The 22,470-nt window shown below is 33.7% G+C and overlaps 1 protein-coding gene across 4 annotated transcripts in view; it reads left to right on the plus strand.

Annotated features, from left to right (window-relative positions):
- LOC128217192 (IQ motif and SEC7 domain-containing protein 2-like) overlaps positions 1-22,470 on the plus strand; it is a 99,588-nt gene that overhangs the window by 29,087 nt on the left and 48,031 nt on the right. The window contains exon 1 of one of the 4 annotated variants that reach the window (XM_052924155.1): positions 6,298-6,585. The exons of 2 other annotated variants lie outside the window; for them this stretch is intronic. In XM_052924155.1, the coding sequence (XP_052780115.1) occupies positions 6,539-6,585 (47 nt within the window). In that variant the 5' untranslated portion in view covers positions 6,298-6,538. Of the gene's footprint in view, positions 1-6,297; positions 6,586-17,427; positions 17,586-22,470 lie in introns of those variants that run through there. One more of the 4 variants, XM_052924159.1, reaches the window with a different exon arrangement.

Genomic DNA, 22,470 nt, shown 5'->3' on the forward strand with positions numbered 1-22,470 from the left:
GTGCAGCTGAGCCTGAATAGTGAAACTGTTGGCAGAAGGTCAAGGTCACGTTCACAATATTAGATGCTAAGGGTTTGAGTCTAATTATATATATATATATGGATCAGTTGCCTTCACTATTGTTTTTCGAGTTGTTATATAAATTTAAACAGCACATAATTACATTTTATACTTATTCATTATCGTATATGATAATTATCATACAAAATGATGTGGTTTGATCTAAATTTGGATGCTGTGAGACATATGGGTCACAGTTTGCTGGGACGAGGTTAATAAAAAATATCTTCACAGTAAATTTAGTATAATTTCATATCAATTTTGACATCCATGGCCATGCAGCTAGGCTTTATATTTTTTTGCTAAACCACCCATTTTGTTATGTCAGGAAGTTTATTTATTTACTTTTCTTATGTAACCTAAGTACTGAGGTTTATTGTTTAAGTAGGTTAAGATTTGCCAAGTAAGACACCTCATAATTATATAACATTAAAAAAATGAAGGCAACTCAAAATTGCACAATATTGGATAAATTTGACAGGTTAATGGTCCAGAAAATCTATGACCGAAACTTCATAAGTCGAGCCCAGAATATATGTAACTTATCGCACAATCTTTGCCTCAGTTTCATTTCCGTTATGAAGATGATTATATCATTAAGTCAATTAGTTTTATTGATTTTGTCAGTTTTGAAAAATCACTTTTTCGTATTTATTATTATAATGAGCTGTGGCGATCATTAACAAGTACTGTGATATTAACAAAATTTTCACATTCATTTGCCGTATAACAATCTAAGATATTTTGATTTGTGTGACTTTTTGAGCACAGATTTTAGAAATGACCAGCTACAGCTAGTTGATCGACCACTGTAAGACTCCTTTGACTAAATATTATGATTACGGTAGCTGTTTTACAAGCTTTAAAAGTATTTGTGCTTATAATATATTCTAGTTCTTTTAATTTACCCTGACAGCCTCCATCACAATGGTCTTCAAATTTGAATTAATTTCATCAGCATATTCTGCAGCTGTCAACCACATATTTACATTAGGGGGTAATTTACATTTCTGTAATCCATACGGAGATATAAGGTATCGTTCTGTCCACTTTTGATGAGCATGGTGTCAGATTGACAGGAAAATTGAGAAGCCTTATTGATTGGTGTAAATCTCACCATAATAAACTGCCGGTATCCTTAATATACCACCAGGTGAAAGGCACTTATTGTGTTCTGTTAATGTTAAGAGACAGCTAAATGAAAGAATTTTGTTATTGAAATATATTTGTTATTATAATAAGGTGTTCTGTTGCATGATATCTTTCAAAGAAGGTCATTGATGAAGATTTATAATGGAGTGCATCATTTAATGGATTGAAAATTTTACAAATACCATAATCATATATCGGAAATAATGGAAGAGGCCTTATCAATAATCGAACAGTTTCATGGAATTGGTGATGATGTACAATAGATATCTGAATATATCATAAAACACATCTATGTATATATCACAGTCTATTGGGTGTGAATATCACTTTAAGAACATTGATCAGATAGCTGATCATAATGAGTACCATCTTTTCGTTAACATAATTTATAAATTTATTATTTCAAAATCTCATTGTATTAATTCTAATAAAAGAAAATATTTTGCATGTGTTAGGCCAATATAAAATAAATGCTAGATTTCCATCCAAATTGTTTTTTTAAACGCGGGTGGCAGTAACATTTTATTTTTCTCAAATGACGGTTTCACCGTTGAATTTGTGTTCATGCTTTTTCTTAATTCATAACGGACCATTAACAATTTGTGTTTCTAGCCACACCACGAACACCATCGTAACAATTCTCCCTTTTTACATGTAAATGTTTACATCAACACCGGCTGGTATGAACAAATACCCTTCCAGGACAGTACTAGACTGATACGCAAATACAGACCGACCTGTAGACCTCTTTTTCTTTTTTTTATGGGATCATCGGTTATAAATCCCTTACAATTTCCTGACCATTGTTGACATCAAACACAATGAACAAAACATGTTGCAAATTTTAGTTATAAACATGGTTTCCATAACAATTCGAACATAATGCTTCAAGGTTGTCCTAGTAATTTCATTACAGAATATATCAAACGTGTCGCGTGTGAGAGGTAATGGTTCGATGGTTGAATTAGCTATGTTTTGTTTGAAAAATGGAAGCACATGATCTAGCAACATCTGCCCTTGTTTGTTCAATATCAGATAGGGAACCTTTCTGCCATTTATGGAGATTTTGACAGTAAAATTCAGAAAATATGATAAATGTTTGTAACTCAGCTGCTTTGGTTAACTTCCAACTCAGGGAGCCATGAATCGTGATAATGTTAAATAATAGGAAATGAAAAAGTAAGGAATAAACAGTTTTAGGCCACAATTAAAAGTTTGGCCTGACCAAACTGACTCTCAAAAAATACTTAAAAACAATTTTTTTTAAAGTCTCTTGTGGTCCACTAGAGCTGCTTTAAATGTAACCTGGCGCCACACCTCATGTTAAGGGTGCACTCGTTCAGGACATATATATCTTAAGGCCTAAAAAATAAAGCCTGTTTTCTGTAACATGATGAAAATACATGGGTTGGTAGGTAATTTGCTAATGTGTATTTTTGTATACATGTTTGTATATTCATACCTTAAACGGAAATATTCCTTACTGTGATAGGTTAGACATGACTAAAATATCGTTATCAATCCAGATAGAGATCACTTAATCAGACTCTTCAAATTTTGGGCAATATAAAACCTTTCATTGATGGCAGTAAAAGAAATAAGGTTGGTCAGGTTACTGGAAACGAACATTTTTCTTACACTGGCCTCAATGTTTTTCAGACATTTTCCTCAGCGCTAATAACTTACATATATATTTGTTTTTTCATTATCTTAATACACACATGCATAAATGTGCCAGATACATGTGATTACATATCCCATTATTGTCTCTTTTCAGGTAAGTTATCAAAGCTAACGGCCCAAGATAAACGTGCCTGTTAACCAGCCATGTTACATGTCCTGGATGAGCAGCAACAACCTGTTTCTGACATGGATTTGAGAGGAAAGCAATCGGAACACCTCAGCCATTTTCCTTCGAAACAACCTCCGATGTACATGGATGGTTTACAATGTCAGAAATCTTAGCATAGGAGATCACCTAGTTAATTCAAATTAGCAGTTAAGCCTTTAAGGACTTTACTATCTTAATGATGTATATATCTAGCAGTTAAGCCTTTAAGGACTTTACTATCTTAATGATGTATATATCTCACTGGGAATCAATATGAATTTGATAATGAAAATACATATTTAAACACTACAATTAATTATTATTATTATTACTATTATTATTATCAATTTTACGAACTACTTACGCCTGCATTCATATGAGGCTTGTCGTATAGCGGAGATGGCTGAGGTGTTCCAATTGGGAGGGCCGCTGGGAGAGTGTTGGTTCCTTGGTTTCATCATCAGCATTGTATGGTGGACAAATAGTCTATACTTATAACTATGGGATGATCCCTAAACTTAACTAGATTTAATGTATAACAGTGAGTATCTGTTGATCTCTATACAACTTGATGATTCCTTAGTAGAAGTGAAGATAAGTGATTATAGAAATAAAAGTGAATTGTTATTAGAGCTGTTACATGATGATAGTGTTTTGTTTTCCAAGTGTAGGATTATCACGTCTATCTCACCACTATCACAGTTAACTGATAGGCACAACAGGGCTTGTCTGTTCTTGGTCTTCTGGTTGGATAACTAATTAGAGGTTTTTTGCTACAGGTCTTTTTTACATAGCAATTATGTGCTTCTCATATATATTTTGTACTATTTGGATAATGGTAGGTTTCCACTTTACCCACTTTTTTTAAGCTATCACCCTGAACAATGACCTGGGTCAATGGCTGACCTTTTAAGTTTAAACAGAACAATGAAGTAGAGTAATTAAGAGTTTTAAAACCATGTTTGCTCTTGTGTGGGGGTAGTACATGCCAGGCACTTTTACAGACTTTAATGACCTTAAAAATGCTTATATGGAGTTAAAACATAAAATTAATAGGCTTATTTTGCTATGAAACTATCTTAGTATTGCTCACCATTTTGCTGCCAGCAAACCTGCTGACACCATAACTATAAACATGTACCCTGCTGTTCTACTTAAAGGTTACACACCACCAATTTTAACTTAAAAATCAGAGGAAGAGGGTCTAAAAAATTTACCTAAAAAAGTCATGCAAGGTTACAGTGTTAAAGTTAATTAAGGTTGAAATTCGTTATAGGTCTCGATGTTGTTTAATGACCTTTGAATCCTGAAATCATCTGTATGAATTTTCTTTTTAAAAGTAATTCTTGCTGTTTATTGATAGGCCTATAAGATTTTAAGAAATTTTAAGACATGGTATGACTGAACTTTTCATATGACAGTTATGTCATTTAAAATGTCGTGAAATAACGCATCTAAAATTGTACACTATTAATATTGTTCTATGTCGCTGGGTACGAGGAAAACTGTGCAGAATGGGAAGTGATATCGTCAATTGGTTGGAAATGATGTAGTTTTGTAATAAAGAATTTTCCCATTGACTGAATTGTTCAAAACTGGAAGATTTAGGGAAAATCTTATTTCTCAATATTCAGTGTGATGTTTGGATAGCATTTCATTTCATATTTCTAAAAAGATATAATTTGGATTAATCCGTGTGGATTAAATTGCCAATCTTTTTAAAACAATACTAATCAAAAGCATTTTTGTTACATTTATGTAAAAAACATTTTTTTTTATCAATTTCTAACGTTCTCTTGTTGCTGTTGGTAATAAGAAATTGTTGATGCTTGAATATTATTTGTTTACAAAAGTATATAGGAAGTACTATCAATGATTATAAACAATACAAATTGTTCATCTGAAGCTAGAAGGAATATACAAGCCATTCTGTTTTTTTTTGATAAATTAGTTTTGTAGCCAAGAAATCTAATTCCTGTTCATGTGTTTTGCTGATGAAATTAGCTGTAAAATTGATATGTCTGGAAATTGGGGGAGCTGCTACCTGTTGCTAAATGTTTGGATCATGAAAATGTTGAGCTGGGTAAATTGTGGCAACACAATATGAGGATAAATTATGTGTTTTGAGAAATAAGACGAGTTTAGTTCAATGTCTTCTTTTGTATTCCAAACATTGTACTTATATTCGGATTATAAATGTGTTTGAATCGGAATACAAATGTGTTTAAATGGTTGAAAAATGACTGGTAGTGCAATTTTGATTAAAGTTTAGGACTGAGGAATAGAACGTCAAACTAAAAAAATAGCGAAAAAGTTCATCACATATTGTTGTATTTTTTTAACATGGATTAAAAAACAACTGTGAATTATTATAATGGTGTATTGTTTAAAGATAAAGACACTTCGTGTATACTCCCTATAATGTTTAATATGTTTTTTCGAAATGGAATTTTCACTGTTTTAATTTATGGAATTATTTCTTTTTATTGAGCATATATAAAATTACCAATAATAAAGAGATGAAAGGAAATTCAAATTAACTTAATTGATGATTTCAATCCAGCACTCTAGGGCAGTTTTTTTTCTCAGCCAGATTGAGGGGTGGGGCCTTTCTGATTTGTGAGTAAATAGGTAAAAAAGTGTTAAGGATGTGATCAAGGTTGTTTCTTTAAGAAAAACCAACTTTGACTTATTTAATTGTTTTAAAAAAAAATAAAATATTTTCATATGTGGGGAAAAAAAATAGCAATTATATATGGGGAATATAGCAAGATTTTGGCCCCTAAGTTTATTTTTTTTAAATCAGCAGGAAAAAAAGAAACAACAGTATCATTTAAATTCAGACTGAAGAAGTAAATGTTTACTTGGAATCCAACTGAGGAACCTGTAAATATTTTGTCTGATTTGGAAAACGTAATATTGCATTGGCATCTGTTAAACTGTTGGGATATTTTATCAAAGTATTTTATCATTTAATTAATATCGCTGGATTTTTTTTTTTCTAAGAAATTTACACAGGCAGACTTGATGTTGTTATGGGATGGTATTCTATTTGGCATAGTCTCTTATTATGCTGGGGAAATTATGGCGAAAAATGATAATATAACAGTTAGCATGGATCTAGATAAGATTTATACTGTTGAAATATTATTGTATCATCTTTTTGCCCCAGTTGTGAGTAAAGATTATGTCTATCATCTGATATTCTGTCGGGATTTTAGGCTTGTAGAGCTGGGAAACATTTTTCTTTCATTCTGATCATTTTTACTATGTTACGTAAATTGGGATGAAGTCCTGGATGTTTCACAGAATGGTCCAGATACAAGATAAAGTGTGTTCAAAACTAACATAAGATGTCAGTTCTTCGAAGCATTGAGCATGGAAGTTTCATATGGATTTATTTGGAATTGATAACAATTGGACGTCTCCTATAATCAAATGGTATCTGATTGATTGAAGCTAACAAGGAACTAACAATTTAAAAGAGAAGGAACCATGGCTCTGTTCTTTTGGAATCCAGCAGCTTTCCAACAGTATAACAGGTATGTTAATTAATTGTGTTCAGGTATTTATAATGATGGCATGATGTTGTGTTTTATGGAGAAAATGGCACAATTACTCTACAGAATGTAAATAAAGGTAGAGGCACCCATGTGCTGATCAGCAATTAACTCGAAAGGACAAATGAGTGCACTTATTGAAAGAACAGGAAGTATGTTAGTACAGATTTTATAAATCAACATGTTTTTTTTGTCCTCAATTAAATGCTCAATTAGTTCATTTGGGGGATGTATATTTGCACTGTTCATTGCTTGACATCAAGCTTAATGTCATCACAGAGTAACTTTCATCATATGATCTAACATGTTTCTTCCTTAACCATCCTGGCATCTTTCAACAAGGGGTCAATGTTTTATAGCGAAGAGGAAGTTCAGGGTGTGGGGCCATCAACCATTCTGTGTAGTACATGCATAATGTCTGAATCATGCTCTAGTGACTCCGCCTATTCTTAATCATGTAGGTCCTTCAGTAGGTCTGTCCGTCAGCCTGTGTGTCACTCTTTTGTGTGTGCTCCATATCCTTAACATCTTGAAGGTTATTCATAAAACATGAGCATAGACTAAATTGAACCTTATCTTCCTTTTCATTACATACAATACACATTCATGACTTTCCAATTTATTTTATCCAGCTCCCCTTCAAATTCTACATGGATGATAAAATTAAGGTTTTCTTCCATGAATATGATTTTGTATAATGTTTTTTTTTATAAAGAATTGTGCATGTTTAGGGTACAATCACTGATGTAATTTCATATTCTTCAATGTATTTAGTGTCTTAATAAAGAAATAAGCAGTCTAAATATGTCAGAGGGTATTAAGCAACATTAAACTATAGATGGTACTGATGCCTTATATAATTCATTTACCAATGAATTATGTTTTAACAAATTATTTCTGCGCTTACATCCTTTAAAATATCAATAATTATTACATTATAAATTCTGAGAAATGTAACAGATATGTATGAAGTTCAACACAGCTATCATTACAGCAAAAATGTTGAAACTACATGGTAGAATAGAATAATATAATCTGCATTGTCAGGTAAACAAAGGTGGTCTGTATTGTTGAAACCAAAATAAAACCAGACAGAAAAAGTGGGCCGAGATATGTCCATCACTTTAATGTGTTGAAGAATTTCCCAGAATTTACATAAAACTGGCCTTGTCTTCATAAAACTGCCAGGTTCATTTAGAAAGGATAACTTGACATGGCTTCACTCCCTGTTGAATGGCTTGGAAGACCCATAAATGTCTCCAGTCCAGGAATATGAATTGCCTGCCACAATTGGTAATCACCATTGAACAAATATATGCAATTTGGTGTCTTTTGATCATTACTAGTTGCTGCAGCTGCTATTGTTTTTGTTGTTGTTGCTGCTGCTGCCGCCACCACCAATGATGATGATGACTATGGTGATGATGATGCAGGTGGTGCACCATCAACACCACCTGCATCATCATCACCATCGTCATCGTCATTATCATCATGTGGGTGGTAATGAGGATTTATTGCTTGATCATTTGATAAAGATGATGATTGATTGATTGATTGATTGATTGATTAAATGTTGTTGGTATTGTTGTTGTTGATGATATGATGATGATGATGATGATTATTTGACGATGATGATGATGATGATGATGATGATGATGATGATGATGATGATGATGATGGTGATGATCATCATCATCATGATGATGATATGACGATGATGATGATGGTGATGATGATGATGATGATGATGATGGAGAAGGGGGTATAGTGAATGATTGTTGATGATGATGGTGATAATGATGGTGGTGGTGATGATGATGATGATGATGATGATGATGATGATGATGATGATGATGATGATGATGATGATGATGATGATGATGATGATAATGATGATGATGATGGAGATGATGACAATAATGACAATGGTGAAATGTAGAGGATGCTGATGATGACGATGAGGAGGAGAAGGAGGTGGATTGATTGATTGATGATGATGATGATGATGATAATGATGATCATGACGAAAGAGGATGGTGATGATGATGATGATGATGATCATCATCATCATCATGATGGCGAGATGATGTTGATGTTGATGAAGATGATGATGTATGCTATTTGAGGACTATCATTCAACCATTCTGTCTGTATTGATAAAGTATAGGCCACTATGGTCTGGCTTATAATTCTTCTTTCATCTCATGGAATGCAGTCATACATGCACACATTGTAGATATTGCACCTCATAAAGCTTTCATCTTAGAACAAATTGCTTTTCCAATCAGAACATTTTCGAGAATCGCTATCTTTCCAACAAAAAATGCAGCTGTAATGGGTTTTCTATCTGTATATCAATGTTTTCAAGGTGATAATACAGGCAGGAGACATTGACAAGTCTGCTGAGAATTATTTCTTTTTCGATATGAAGTGTGAAAAACTCCTCGACATTATGCATATGTTCAGTAATAGTGAATTAAATTTGAACATAAAGTATTATGATAAAATTGTCAGCATGATGCAGACAATTTGGTTTTTTATATATTTGTGAGTTACAATATAATACATGTTGTATGCTTCCAGCTTTAAAACATTAATGTCTGTTTCAATTAATTTGGTGTTAAAGGTACATTACCCAGCTTTCCCGTCAGACTTTGGTCTCAGAAATGTAATATGCATGCACGTCAGTTGACCATGGAATTAACGGCAAATTGAGTGACCAGACAGGCTATTTAATGCTGTTTGGTGAGAGGCTCATATGGCTAGGAAATTCCAGGACCAATTCTTCATTCCAGGAATTGTATGCCTGTTTTTAGATGGTGCTTGTGATTAGCAACTGCGGCATCTGTTATTTTGCTTGAATTGTTATCCTGCTGCACATCTATCTAAAATTGACTGATGCACTTTATCTGGTTGAAAAAAAAGGAGAAAAAAGTTTTTAATCTGATATTTATGCTCGCACACAAATGAATGTTGTGTATTGACTGCATGTACGCAAGTTCATCAGACATTCTGCTTATGTTTGAACTGTATTCACAGAATTTTAAAGCTGATGTTTTTGCAAAGTTCTTTCTGAGATTTGAATACTTATTCGAATTCCTGGTCAGTGGTGAGTATCCTTCCACAGAATCAGGGTGAAACCCGAGTTCTTGAGCTATTCTTTTTGGTCCATTCCATGTGAAAGGTCAAGCCATACCCTTGTAAATCCAGTCTTAATTGCCCATCAGTACATCTGTCAGCAGTCTGTCAGTTCGTGTTTGATCCCCAGCAGATAGTAGTGAAGGTGTTCATGAGGTCTGTTTTGCTCATGTGGTCAGTAGGGTCAGCTGTTATGATTGCTGTATAATTATCATGGTTAGGAAAGTGCGTAAGATTATTTCACAGCAATAGGGCAGAGTTGAGAGTTGATAAGTAGATCACTATTCAGTAGGACCACTTAAGAAACCATCTTACCTAATCTACACGCCACTTTTCAAAAGTGTATTTTGTTGAAATTATTTTTTGTAAACCAATAGAGATTGAGGGAGAAATGTTAAGCAAAAAAATCCATATGGTTTTAAAAGTGCTGATTTTCTGTGCAATGTCATGAAGTTGAAGAGGGCTGTCTGCAACATAGCAAAATTCTAACTAGGGGAAGTAGAAAGTTCTCTCTTGTAACATACTTTTGCATAGGAGTTGACTGCATAGGTCTCTTGATGTTTATGATGCATTAGAGCACATAATGGGTTGTTACCCTGATTAGAGTCATGTAATGTTACAGAGTCTTGAATTCTTCAACACAACTTACACCCCCAGTTGATTCCAAGCAGAACATCTTACAAATGTCTTGAGCTTGGCTTATCAGTTGAAGACGGGCTTAACCAGCCCTGATTTGAAACTGGTGTATGATGAGTCACTTGTGTGTTTACTATTAAACTGCAAAAATCAATGCAGCAGTGTATTTTATTCAAAATTAAAATAAAAAAAATGCTTTTCTAATGTGTTAATTTATTTACTGAGCAATTTTGTACGTAGAACTAATTTCATCTTTCAAAAAATGCTTTTATTTTAATAGCCCTAATTAATACTATTACAGTAAAACTGTGATCGCTCGAGGTCACCAGGGACTGAGCCAAAACCTCGAGGGAACCGATGTTTCGAACGACCCGATTTTCAATTTTCCAGTTTGATATGACTACTATTAGTGTGTTTTAAGTTTGAAGTCCTCAAACAGACTGTTTACTAAGACACCGATTATGTGTTGCGTTGTGGAAATCGCTAATATGATCAAAGGTTGACGTAAACTAAATGTAAAACGCAAAAGAAAAAAAATAAATGAATAAATAGAAATGTTTATGTTAACAAAAAAGCACATGTTCGTAGTTTCGCACAATCAAGGATTGTTGATTGGCGCATCTTGTCCGTTTCACGAAACTGTTCAATCGTAATGTGACGTGACAGCGTACAGAGGGTCTGGAGATCATGGTCAGCATCGGCAGTGAATTCAAAGAACCTTCTGACCACATCTAAAGCGTTAACTTCCCGTCATTAACTTCTCATAATTATCATCTCAAATGCCCATATCAACTAATATCGGTCATGGGTTAACAGTGAAAAACGGTTTTTCACACCTTATCAAATTGCCTTTCAACTGTCATTGAAATTTGTACAACTTGCGAAATTTTAAAACCTAGCAATTGTTTGTTTATTTTGGAACACGCATTCGGGGGGGGGGAGTGAAATTATGACCTCGAGGGAGCCATAAGGTTTTGTGCACGATTTGTGTACTTGGGACCGAGGATATTACTTGACTGCTCAACATAATTAGGTTTCGATGCAGCGTGGGTATATTTTATATGAAAATAGAAGGAAAAAAGTTCGGGACCATGCTCCGACCTCGAGGGAACGCCAGTTCTGGAACGACCGCTTGTTTGAGGGAACGCAGTTTCACTGTAGTGACATGAAGAGTAAAGCAATTTGAAAAACAAGTCAGTGAGAGTTTTGCTCAGTGAACAAAATTAAATAGTTTGATTTCAAACGAAATAATACTCATTTTGATAGATATTGGATAGATCAGAGACAATTTGTGACAATCATTTTTATTTATTTTTTCATATTTCAAGGGAAGTAACTCAGCATTCCTATTCAAAAGAACTGTAATAGAGTTACCTTTCTTTGATCATGAACAAAACTGTAATTGAGTTACCTTTCTTTAATCATGAAACAGAAAGATTATTCATTTTTTTACAGTAACAAAAACTACAGGTCTACAAAAAATCAGTTTCGTTTAAACATATTTATTTAGTGTATATATAATTAACTGCATGAGCTGTATAAATAGCTTTAATTGCTGCCATGGCATTGAAAGAAATAATGTAAAAAGCAACCTTTGAGTGACCCCCCTGGTGTACACTGTGGGTAGGGTATTATGTTGTAAGTTGACATGAACTAACTCTTTTCTACCCCATTTTAAATCCTTGACATGCAAAACAAATTGAGACGTCTAAATTAAAATGTCAGAAAGACAGGATAAGTGGCTGTATTTGAAAAAAAAGAGAACTTTCTGCTTGGGCTGATTTTGTTGGGAATGTTTAATTTGTTCAGCTCATGTAGTGATATTTATTATTGCAAGGTATTATGATATTGATATATTATGTTTAAATATATAACCACTATAAGTTTAATTTACATTTTGTTAAATATTAATTTAAACACCAGGGTTTTTTTGTTTTTTTTTTAAATCTATGCCATGAAAGGTGGTGGTATAATAACGGATGTATTGAGAAGAATTTTAATATCAATTTAAAATAAGCAATTTCAAGCTTTGTGAACTTCAATAAGTAATGCTTAGTTAAGATTTCAAATTTATGAAAAGAATATATGGCTCTGATTCGAAATCCTTGGTTATTTGAAAAATTTCACTTTAACACTGTTTTTTATAGTAAAAAATATCTGGTTTTACTGTTCCTTTGATCTTTGGTGTTTATGTGATAAATTATAAGTCATTGTCGCAGGTAAGAAATGATAAGGGATATCACGTCAAATAAAAAATTCTTAAATGGGTCGTTTTTGTCTTCCTTGGATCGCTGTTCGTTTGAAATGTGATGCAGCTATATTTGAAATTTGAAATGGACCAATGATCTACATGGTGTTATATTTGGATATATAACTTGTGCAGTATCTATGGTAATAAACTTCTCACCAAATCAAATTTGTGTCTTGTCATGGTTATAAATAATGCTAATAATGAATATATAAAGATGGAGTGAAAAGTTTGCAACTCGCAGCTTTGAATTAATTTGAACCAGCTTTTCACTTTTATGATGAATATTTTGCCAGTATGTAATAAAATTGTCACAATTTTGATGCAACAGTGAATAAATTGATGGAATGCATAATTATGTGCTGAATTTATAATTCGCAGTGGTTAATTTGGAGAATATTATAGAAATATGGTGTGCTTAGTGGATTAAAAACAAAGGTTTGAGATTATATTGATATATTGTTTTTGTTGTTGTTGTTTTTTTGGATCATGCTTTTTATCAGAAGTAACAAGCCTCTATTATGCACCAGTCAATTGTAACCACGGCCCCTCCAGGTCCGGGGAATAGCAGGGATTTTGACTTTCTGTCCAGCCAACCCCGGCTGAAATCCCCGTCCTGCGGGGACGAACAGATGGTTAAATCCCCGCCAATTGCCCCCGCACACCAGGGACCCTAGGTTAAAGGCCCATTGTTGCTATATTTAAAGCGAAGACAAAACCACCGCAATCACCCGGCACTGCGTGGGCCAACTGAAAGGTAAAAACATGGCCCATTTCCCCGGCTATCCCTGGTATATCCCCGGTCCTGGGTGGGGCCTTGGTTGCAATTGACTGGTGCATTATCTTCTGAATTGTGGTATTTTCTTATCTTAGGCCAGAGTTTTTTTATCATTAGATTTACGGCAGATTTTTCAAAAAGTTGGGTAAAAAGGAGGAAATAAAAATAAAATGCATAAAATGTCCCGAAGGAGAAATAAATAAAAATAAAATGGATTTTTATTTTATTTTTTTTTATTTTTTAAATCTTCTTATATCATGAAGACAAAACACACCTTACTTGTGTCAGCTTTTTCATAGGCTGAACAAAGGGTGAAAGACCACCATACAGTTTCAAAAGCATAATTAAAGATCCTTTTAAAGACTGAAAATATTAACCTTAACACAGTTCAAGCGCTTATTAAAATTAATGCACCAGTCAATTGTAACCACGGCACCCCAGGTCCAGCCAACTCCGGGTAAAATCCTTGCCCTGCGGGAACAAACTGATGGTAAAATCCCTGCCAAATGCCCCCGCACCCCAGGGACCCTAGGTAAGGCCCATTCCCCGCTATATTTTGCGCGAAGACAAAACCACCGGATTCACCCGGCACTGCGAGGCCACCTGGGAGGTAAAAACACGGCCCATTACCCCGGCTATCCCCGGTATACCCCAGACCGGGGCGGGGGGGGGGGGGGGGGGCCATGGTTACAATTGACTAGTGCATAATTGTTAAGTAGATATTTGTTCAAATGCATCTATGCATACATGTGATGCATATATTATCAACCCATAGATTTTATGAAACATGTCAGTGTAATAAAGAAGTTAAAATGACCTGCCCATTTCTAACCTTTTGCCCACAATATAAGCATTTCCTTTTAATAGTGAAGTGATCAAACATTGAACAAAGTTTAAGACACGGAAAGGAGGTCAAATGTTTTTTATGTCTTTAACATATAGCACCGTGACCATTTACCGTAATGTGGTTTTCATATAGAAAATATTACCAAATCAAGTCTAAGCCTTGATGGATATACCTATTCACATCAAAGTTTGACAGGGCTTACGGAAGCATAGACAGTCAATATCTGTGAACTACATTAATTTTATATACTTTACCAAAGAAAATTCGGGAGCATTAAAATAAACTTGACAAGTGTAATATATTTCAAAATAACTGGTTAAAAACTGATTTTAGAATTGATCCTGAACAATATCATTCGAATTCCAGCTATTGGGATGCCCTTTGACACATGAGCAACTGATCAGTTTGACTTCTTGCACTGACTGCCAAATATTATCTTATGTTCCAATTTTTTCTGTCTTGCCAGAAACAAACACAATGTTATTATTAGCTCATTTTCAGTATTTTATAACGATTTAAATTATAATTAATTATTAAACAAATTGACAACTACGAACGTAAGAAGATACCTTGTGTTTTTCGCTTCAAATATGTGACCGTGAGGCAGTGTGTTCAATGCTCCTCAGAGTCAAATTCAGAAATAAATATCCATTTTGACTATGATGAACACAATATCATTTTACAGTTTGTGTTTGTCAGAAGCTTTGAATATTTGCGCTGTAATCCAATTCATCCTTTTTGATATACTACGTGCGCCAACGACATTTTTATTGACAAACACAACCCACGAATTTCTGTCTCCTTATTTTGACCGGATGTTGTGCAATCATTCCACGAATTGCGAACAACATACTAGATCTACAAAAAATCACAATATACACGCCTTAAGTTATCGACGGTTTGATTTAAATAAAGTAACATAAACATCGAAACGTCTTGATAGTAAAACCTTTCTATATAGCTGACATTGACTCGCTACTTTCACTTTTGACAGGACGTTGTTATGGTTACGGGTACCTGTTCTGTTTCCCCGGGTATTTGCGACTGGTTTACGTATTATTGAAGTAAAAATACCGATAATGAATGACAATTAGTACACCAGTTGCTTCTGAGATATGGGTTATAGAACACTAATTTTATTTTCTTCGTAACATTGGAGCAACGTTCATCAGAAAAAATAAAAATAAAACTAGGAAATTTTATTTTATTTTTATTTGGGTTTTGCAATATTTAGGTACGGCGCTCCCGTAAATCTAAAGATATAAAAACTCTGGCCTAAGTAACTTTAAGGAAATGTGATTAATTGTTTAGGTATCTGTCAATATGGAAAGATTTGTGCTTCTAACATTATTTAAAACATTCATATTCAAAAGCAAATGTTATTATAATGTGTTTGTGTTTTAAACCCCAATGCTGTAATCAAAATATTAAATTGCAGTTTTCGCACAGATTGACATTTTTAGCTATTCCTTTAATTTTTGTCTCAGAAACAGCTGATCTTGGCATTTCATCATATAAGATAACTGACACTAGAACAGATCTCATTTGTTTGAAAACTTGCTGAAAAACTTATTTTTCTTAAAGCGATTCTATTATAAATGCTTTAAGCCATAAAACATAAATTTTTGAATGTTGATATGAAAAACTGTGATCTGATCTTTCGTCAGCAGTCTTATATCACTTGTTTCCAGACATTTTGGAAAAAAATGGCTTGATCATTTACATGACAAAAAAAAAGAAGTTGATGCGATCTGTGAGAGAGCAGTTTTAAATTTCCGAATGTGTGTTACAATTCTAATAAAAAACAACTTTACTCTGAGTAGTGAAAGTGGAAAGGTTCTATATCTGCTTCATAATTCAATGTCATTTACGACCTTTTCCATTTACCCCGTCTATTTTCAAACTTATAGTCTCAAAGAAAAACGACTGTGCATACAGTAATGTTTTATTTGTTTTATAAGAAAATCTCAAAGAAGAATGTTTATTATTTCGCCGACAGCAGAAGTGTGTTTTCCCCTGCTGTGATATTTACGTTTTTGCTCCCTTCCCAGAAGAAAATATCAAACATAATACCACAAGAACTAACAATCAGTTCTGAGCTGAACTAGTATAACTACCTGGAAAATCCATGTTATTCCCCAGGGATAAGTTGCTTCAGTCTGGCGCAGTGCCCATCACACCTTGTTTGATGAATTTACGTCACATGCAGTTTTATCTAGGGACCGATAAGTGAGGTGATTGTGTTTGATCCTGGTACAAAAAACTTTTCCCAAAAGTGATTTCTTGATATAGCAACCTGCTTATTCCTACAGTGGTGCTCTAATAATGCAGCATGAGGCCCTGAATTATTATGCAATTTGTAAGAATCAATTCTCCCTTTTTTGCCATTTATTTTTAATTTGTAATCACACTGTGTGAGTTGGCTGTTGTTAATTGTTGATTGCTATATTAAAAGTGTCCCTATGTATAGTTCTGTGCGGATAATTGGACTTTTGGCCATCTGATTCCTTTCCGTTATTTTCAGATTATTATAGATAATTGCCAGGAAATTTGGGGATCTAATCCACACGTTCTTTGGTCACAGACTGTTGTCTTCGAGATCTTTGTATAACAGTTGAGTCAAGAGTTCCTGTTGCTATAGTTTTGGAATCAGTAGCATTTTTACAGACTGTCAATTCCAGAACTTCATCAACGTTTTGGTGCTGCATCATTCAAAGGAATTCTTGAAGAACATATACAATTATCATTGAACAGATACAGCAATTCTCATGTTTTAAACAAACATCACTTTCTTAAGCGATCATCATTTTGCCTGTGTGATGGCCCTAATTGTAAACAAAGAAGTTTTTAACAGAGTAAAGACACAATTACCAGCCACTTGGGAAAGTTAATTGAAAACAAAGCAAGCAACTGTTTTGTCCTTGACATAATTAACGTAAGTTTATGTGAGTAAGTAATTACCCATAAAGCCTCAGCAATTTTGTGCATCTGCGGATGCTTTGGCACGGTTTTGCAATAATTGTAACTGTTTTATTTTTTGCACCATTATGATTCTGCTATTATTACGATTGTGATAATTATTTACCTGTTGAAAGTTAGGGCCTCGCTCACCTGGAGCAAAAAACGAAAACCAGCAAGATGGTGAATTGGATAACAGAAAACATGGAGCAGTAGTAAGAACTGTCAGTCTGACGTACTGACAAAACCTTTTTTCAGCTATGCTCTGCGATGGAATTATTTTCGGTCAAGTCTTGGATTTTTGGATTATGACCAGGATAAATTAAGAAATTTTGTCCAAAAATCCTTGAATGGGAGAAAGCTCTCTAGTTTTGCAGGTTAGTGCAGAAAAACTCATTATTGGATGTTAAAGTTTTGCAAGTTTAATTTTTGGGGTGGGGGTGTAGGTATATTCAAGTGTAGTGGACATATATATATATATTTAGTTAAGTGGACATAGCTACATATTTATGCATCAGTGGTGAATGATAAGCTCAGATACTGTAGAGCTATGCGCTGGTGTTCCAGTGTTTGGGATTCAAACCCCCTGTTAATATACAGTTGAAGGGCTCCATCAAATTCAGTGTATTAAACTGGGTGCTGCAGTATGCAGTTTTCATGACCTTAAATTGTTCAATTGTTTGAAGTTCAGTCAGTGCATGCTGCCAAAATTGTGTCTACATATAGACTTGTATATTATTTTAATAGTCTGTAGATTTTTGCTTTGTAATGTGTCACTAGAGCGCTTGTTCCAAATAATAAAAATCTTTATTCAAATAAATCATTTTAATGATTATGTGCCAGATTTTTAATAATTTGAGATTCCCATTTATCATGTATTATGTAGATATACGCAAAATGTCACCCTATAAGAATTTTCAATAGAAAGTCAAGTTGCCAGCAAGTACTTTAGTTGACATGCTGTCATTAAAGTATCATTCAAATCCTTCTACCATTATGCTTGAGTTAGTCTCAATGTCTGATGATGATTTTGTAATTGATATTTGATGAGTCAAACCCACTTGGAAGAATTGGAACTTGAAACGCAATTGGCACAAATGATTGTCTAAATACTGTCTGCAAGAAAACATATTGAAAGGAAAACCATTGCATGTAGATTATTATACGAAGTAACAATAATGAAAATAAAGAGCTCAAAATTAAAAACATTTAATACGTCCTTGTGGTAAAATAATATGCAGGTGGTTTGATAAACAATAGGGGACCTACAAAGTTGATGTCGTGCAGGATTTAATCAAAATCAATTGCGTGACAAGTTTGAATCTGCTCTTTCAATAAATGAGGAAACTATTGCGTAAAGTCATGACCTTGTCATGAAATACTTAAGGGAAGTTTGAGCATAGGGCTTACATGAACATGAGGTTATGTTCTGTCAATTTTCTGTAGAATTCAGCCTTTTTAACTTTTTGTATAACCTTTTTCTCCCATTTCATTTTATTTCTTTTGTCTAAAGTATATTGTTGACTCCTCTTGACATTTTGTGTTGATGTGTATTGCCTCCTCTTGGCATTGCTGTTTATGTTTGTTTCCTCCTCTTGTCATTGCTGTTTGAATTTGTTTCGACCTCTTGTCATTGCTGTTAATGTGTGTTGCCTCCTCTTGGCATTACTATTTAAGTTTCTTACCTCCTCTTGACATTGTTGTTTTATATAATGTTTGTTGACTCCTCTTGGCATTACTGTTTAAGTTTGTTGCCTCCTCTTGGCATTGCTGTTTATGTTTGTTGCCTCCTCTTGACATTGCTGTTTAAGTGAGGTATCTCCTCTTGGTATTTCTGTTTGATTTTGTTGCCTCCTCTTGTCGTTGCTGTTTAAATTTGTTGTCTGCTCTTTGCATTGCTTTTATGTTTGTTGCCTCCTCTTGGCATTGCTGTTTATGTTTGTTGCCTTCTTGGCATTGCTGTTTAAGTTTGTTGCCTCCTCTTGAATTTGCTGTTTATGTTTGTTTCTCCTCTTGGCATTGTTGTCTATGTTTGTTGGCTCCTCTAGGCATTGCTGTATTAGTGTGTTACCTCCTATTAGCAGTTCTGTTTATGTTTGTTGCCTCCTTTTTGTCATTGCTGTTTAAGTTTGTTACCTCTTTTGTCAATGCTTTTAAAGTTGTTACCTCTACTTGGCATTTCTGTTCTCATTTATATGACTTGATTTGAGTTTGATGATGATACTCTGAAGATGCCTTTTTCCATAGATCAATATTAGTGTTATCAGTGAATGTTAAAATGCTCAGCTTTGATACAATCAAAAGTGCTACATGGACAGCTGATGCGTTGAACAGCTGATTTGATCAAATCAGTGTACATCTTGATAAAACTTTAATGTGAAGTTCATCTTTTCATACTCTAAATTATCTTAATTTAACAACTATTGGTAAAACATGCAGGAACTAAAATACAGCATTGAGATTGTGCAATTTGGCATAATCACAAATGATCATGATTTCATCATTTTAAACCAGGTGCTAATGATGTATTTGTATAGCACACCTAGATCGAAATCACTTGATGACACTTGACAATTGCATAGTATCTTGTCATTCACGGATTATCTAATTGTCATAATTAAGGTATGTCATTCTATGTTTATCAGCTGCTGATAAGCACGGTATATTTGAGCATTTAAGTTTAAGTATGAAAGACTGGATAACATGAAAATATTATAAACACATAATAAAACATGTGCTAATAAACTGGAAAATCAAAAGCTGTTTTAAATATACCTAGAAAGGGAGATAATTTTGACCTCTGTTTGAATTTACATTAGGCCTAAAAAAAAATACATTTGGTTCGGGTTACCCGACCCTACCTACGGAATAGGCGCCGACCCTACCGTTTTTATAGTCAGTTTGAAAAAAAAAATGAAAAACTTAAAAAAAAAAAAAAAATCTTTTTTTTTTGGTTTTTAAATATGGAGTTTAAAACCTTAAATGGTTATACAGGAGATAACTTTAACACTATTCTCCAATGATGAAAATGACAGTCTTATATAAAGCCTAATAAAAAAAATAAAAAAAATAAATAAAAAGCCTACCTACCCTACCTATTTTTGAAAAGGATGTAACCCTAACCAAACAATTTTTTTTTAGGCCTTATATATTGAAACTATTAAAGATAGCAATTTCTAATGTGTATTGCATACACCTTCATAATAACTTATTATTATTCAAGATATGCAAAGTTTACATTCTGAGTCTTAGGGCAAAAGGTTATCAGCAATGTTTATGTAATGTATATGACTAAAATATTTAATTATCCTGATATAAACTTGTGTTAATCAAACTTCACACCTTGTCTTACCCGTTGACCAAACTTGTTTATGTGATAAAGATAAAAGCTGTATACCAACATTTTAAACTTTGAAATGTTGTTTCTAAATAATATTGACCTCATGATATCATGTTTATAAAAATAAAATTGACTTTTTTCCATAATTATGGAGGGTCAGTCACTAGCAAATGCTCCCCTACCCAGTACCCTACCTGTCTTTTTCTTTTGCATGGTAAAACTGTGAAGCAAATTTTTTTCTTGTTATCAGTGGATGTTCAGGAATGGAACTTTAACCCCAAAAGACCTCTGGAAAAGTGGCAGACTTGATAAATGTTCTCCAAAGTACCATAAAATTATCAGATAAGTGTCCATTCTGTAGGTTTTCGTAGATATAAGTGATGAACATGTCAGACTCAGTGTGGAAAAAAAGGATGGAAAACCACACAAGTTTAATAAGATATCATACAAAATATTTCAGATACAGATATCGTAGAAAATTAAACTATGCTTTTGCTGTTTTCCAGTATTCACGTGTAATGTTGATGCATTGCAATTTGTTTGTATTTCTAATTATAATCCATTACCTATAATGACCTTGACCCTGAGTTTCTTATATGACCCTCACTCTTTTATGCTAGATTCAGTAAGCATTTCTTCCATCATACACTGTGAAAATCATCATTCTTATGGTATATATTTGGTATGTATCATCAACATCATAAGCAGCAGCAGCTCAAGCAACAGCAATAATGACAAAGGTCATGTTTGTCATCATTTAATATTAACGACAATCCCTTAAGCAGTACTTAAAACTGTTACCATAAATGCAGCAACAGCAGCAATGCATCTGAACTTGTTGCCAGCATTGGTATAATACCATAATTGTTATAAAGTGTCCTCTTCATCTGTTGACATCTGTTTCTTTACAATTCTCAATTAGTAGGACGTCAAGGACATCTTCATGTATATAAGATGATCAAAAGAAAATTATGTCTCAGTACTGATGGGAGAGAAAAGGATGATAAGACATGTTCAAATGTACATTGATAGTTAATGGTCATCTTGTTACTGACCACAACAAAGGTTTGAAGTGACCCAGAGGTCAGAGACAGTGCTTTGCCAAGTCAAGGAGAAAATGACCACTTGATCTTCAAAAGAATGAATTTGTGTAAATAGATGAGTGTTGATGATAGTTGTGGGAGACCTTTAACTTCTTTTCACTTTGATAACATTAGGTATGTTTGTCTTTATGAGTTGTGGCCCCTGATTATAACTTCATTAGTGATGAACAACATTGATAAGACTTACTAACATTTATAAGAAATACTAACATGCAACTATTCTGCTGCTAAATTGTTTTCAATTAGAAGATTTGTTTAATTTAAAAGTAACTTAACATATATATAAATATATTTGTATAATATACACAGTCATGTATTATACTTTTATTAGCATGTCCATTTATCAGAGGGTGGGAGAGTAAGCTTTTGCAAGTTTTGTTTGAGGTTATGTATTTCTAGTTCGGATTTATGTGTCAGGGTATATAAAATATGTTTTTAATTGTTTCAAAGAATACCAAGAGTAAGATTAATGTCTGAAATCTTTCACTTATCGTCAAACCACTGTAATGCAGACAGTAAGATATTACACCATCTGGCAGAAGAAGACGAAACAATTCTGTCGATGGCCCATTGTATTCTTGTAGACACTTACAGAGGTGCTCAGACAAGTTTGATAAAAACAAAGAGGAAACACTTTGATGTGAGGGTGTTTTAAAGACAGATGTGTGAGAGGCAGACACATTGCTTTGCCAAGATTATAATTGAAGTGCATTGTCTATATAGACTGTAAAAGAAAAGTTTAACATCAGCTCTTGGGCCTGAAGTGGTGGCATCTGAGCCCACTTCACACACAGTTGTGTCAAAGTCAGTACCAAAAAT

The sequence above is a fragment of the Mya arenaria genome, chromosome 14, assembly GCF_026914265.1.
Source record: "Mya arenaria isolate MELC-2E11 chromosome 14, ASM2691426v1".
In the NCBI taxonomy this organism is placed as follows: Eukaryota; Metazoa; Mollusca; class Bivalvia; order Myida; family Myidae; genus Mya; species Mya arenaria.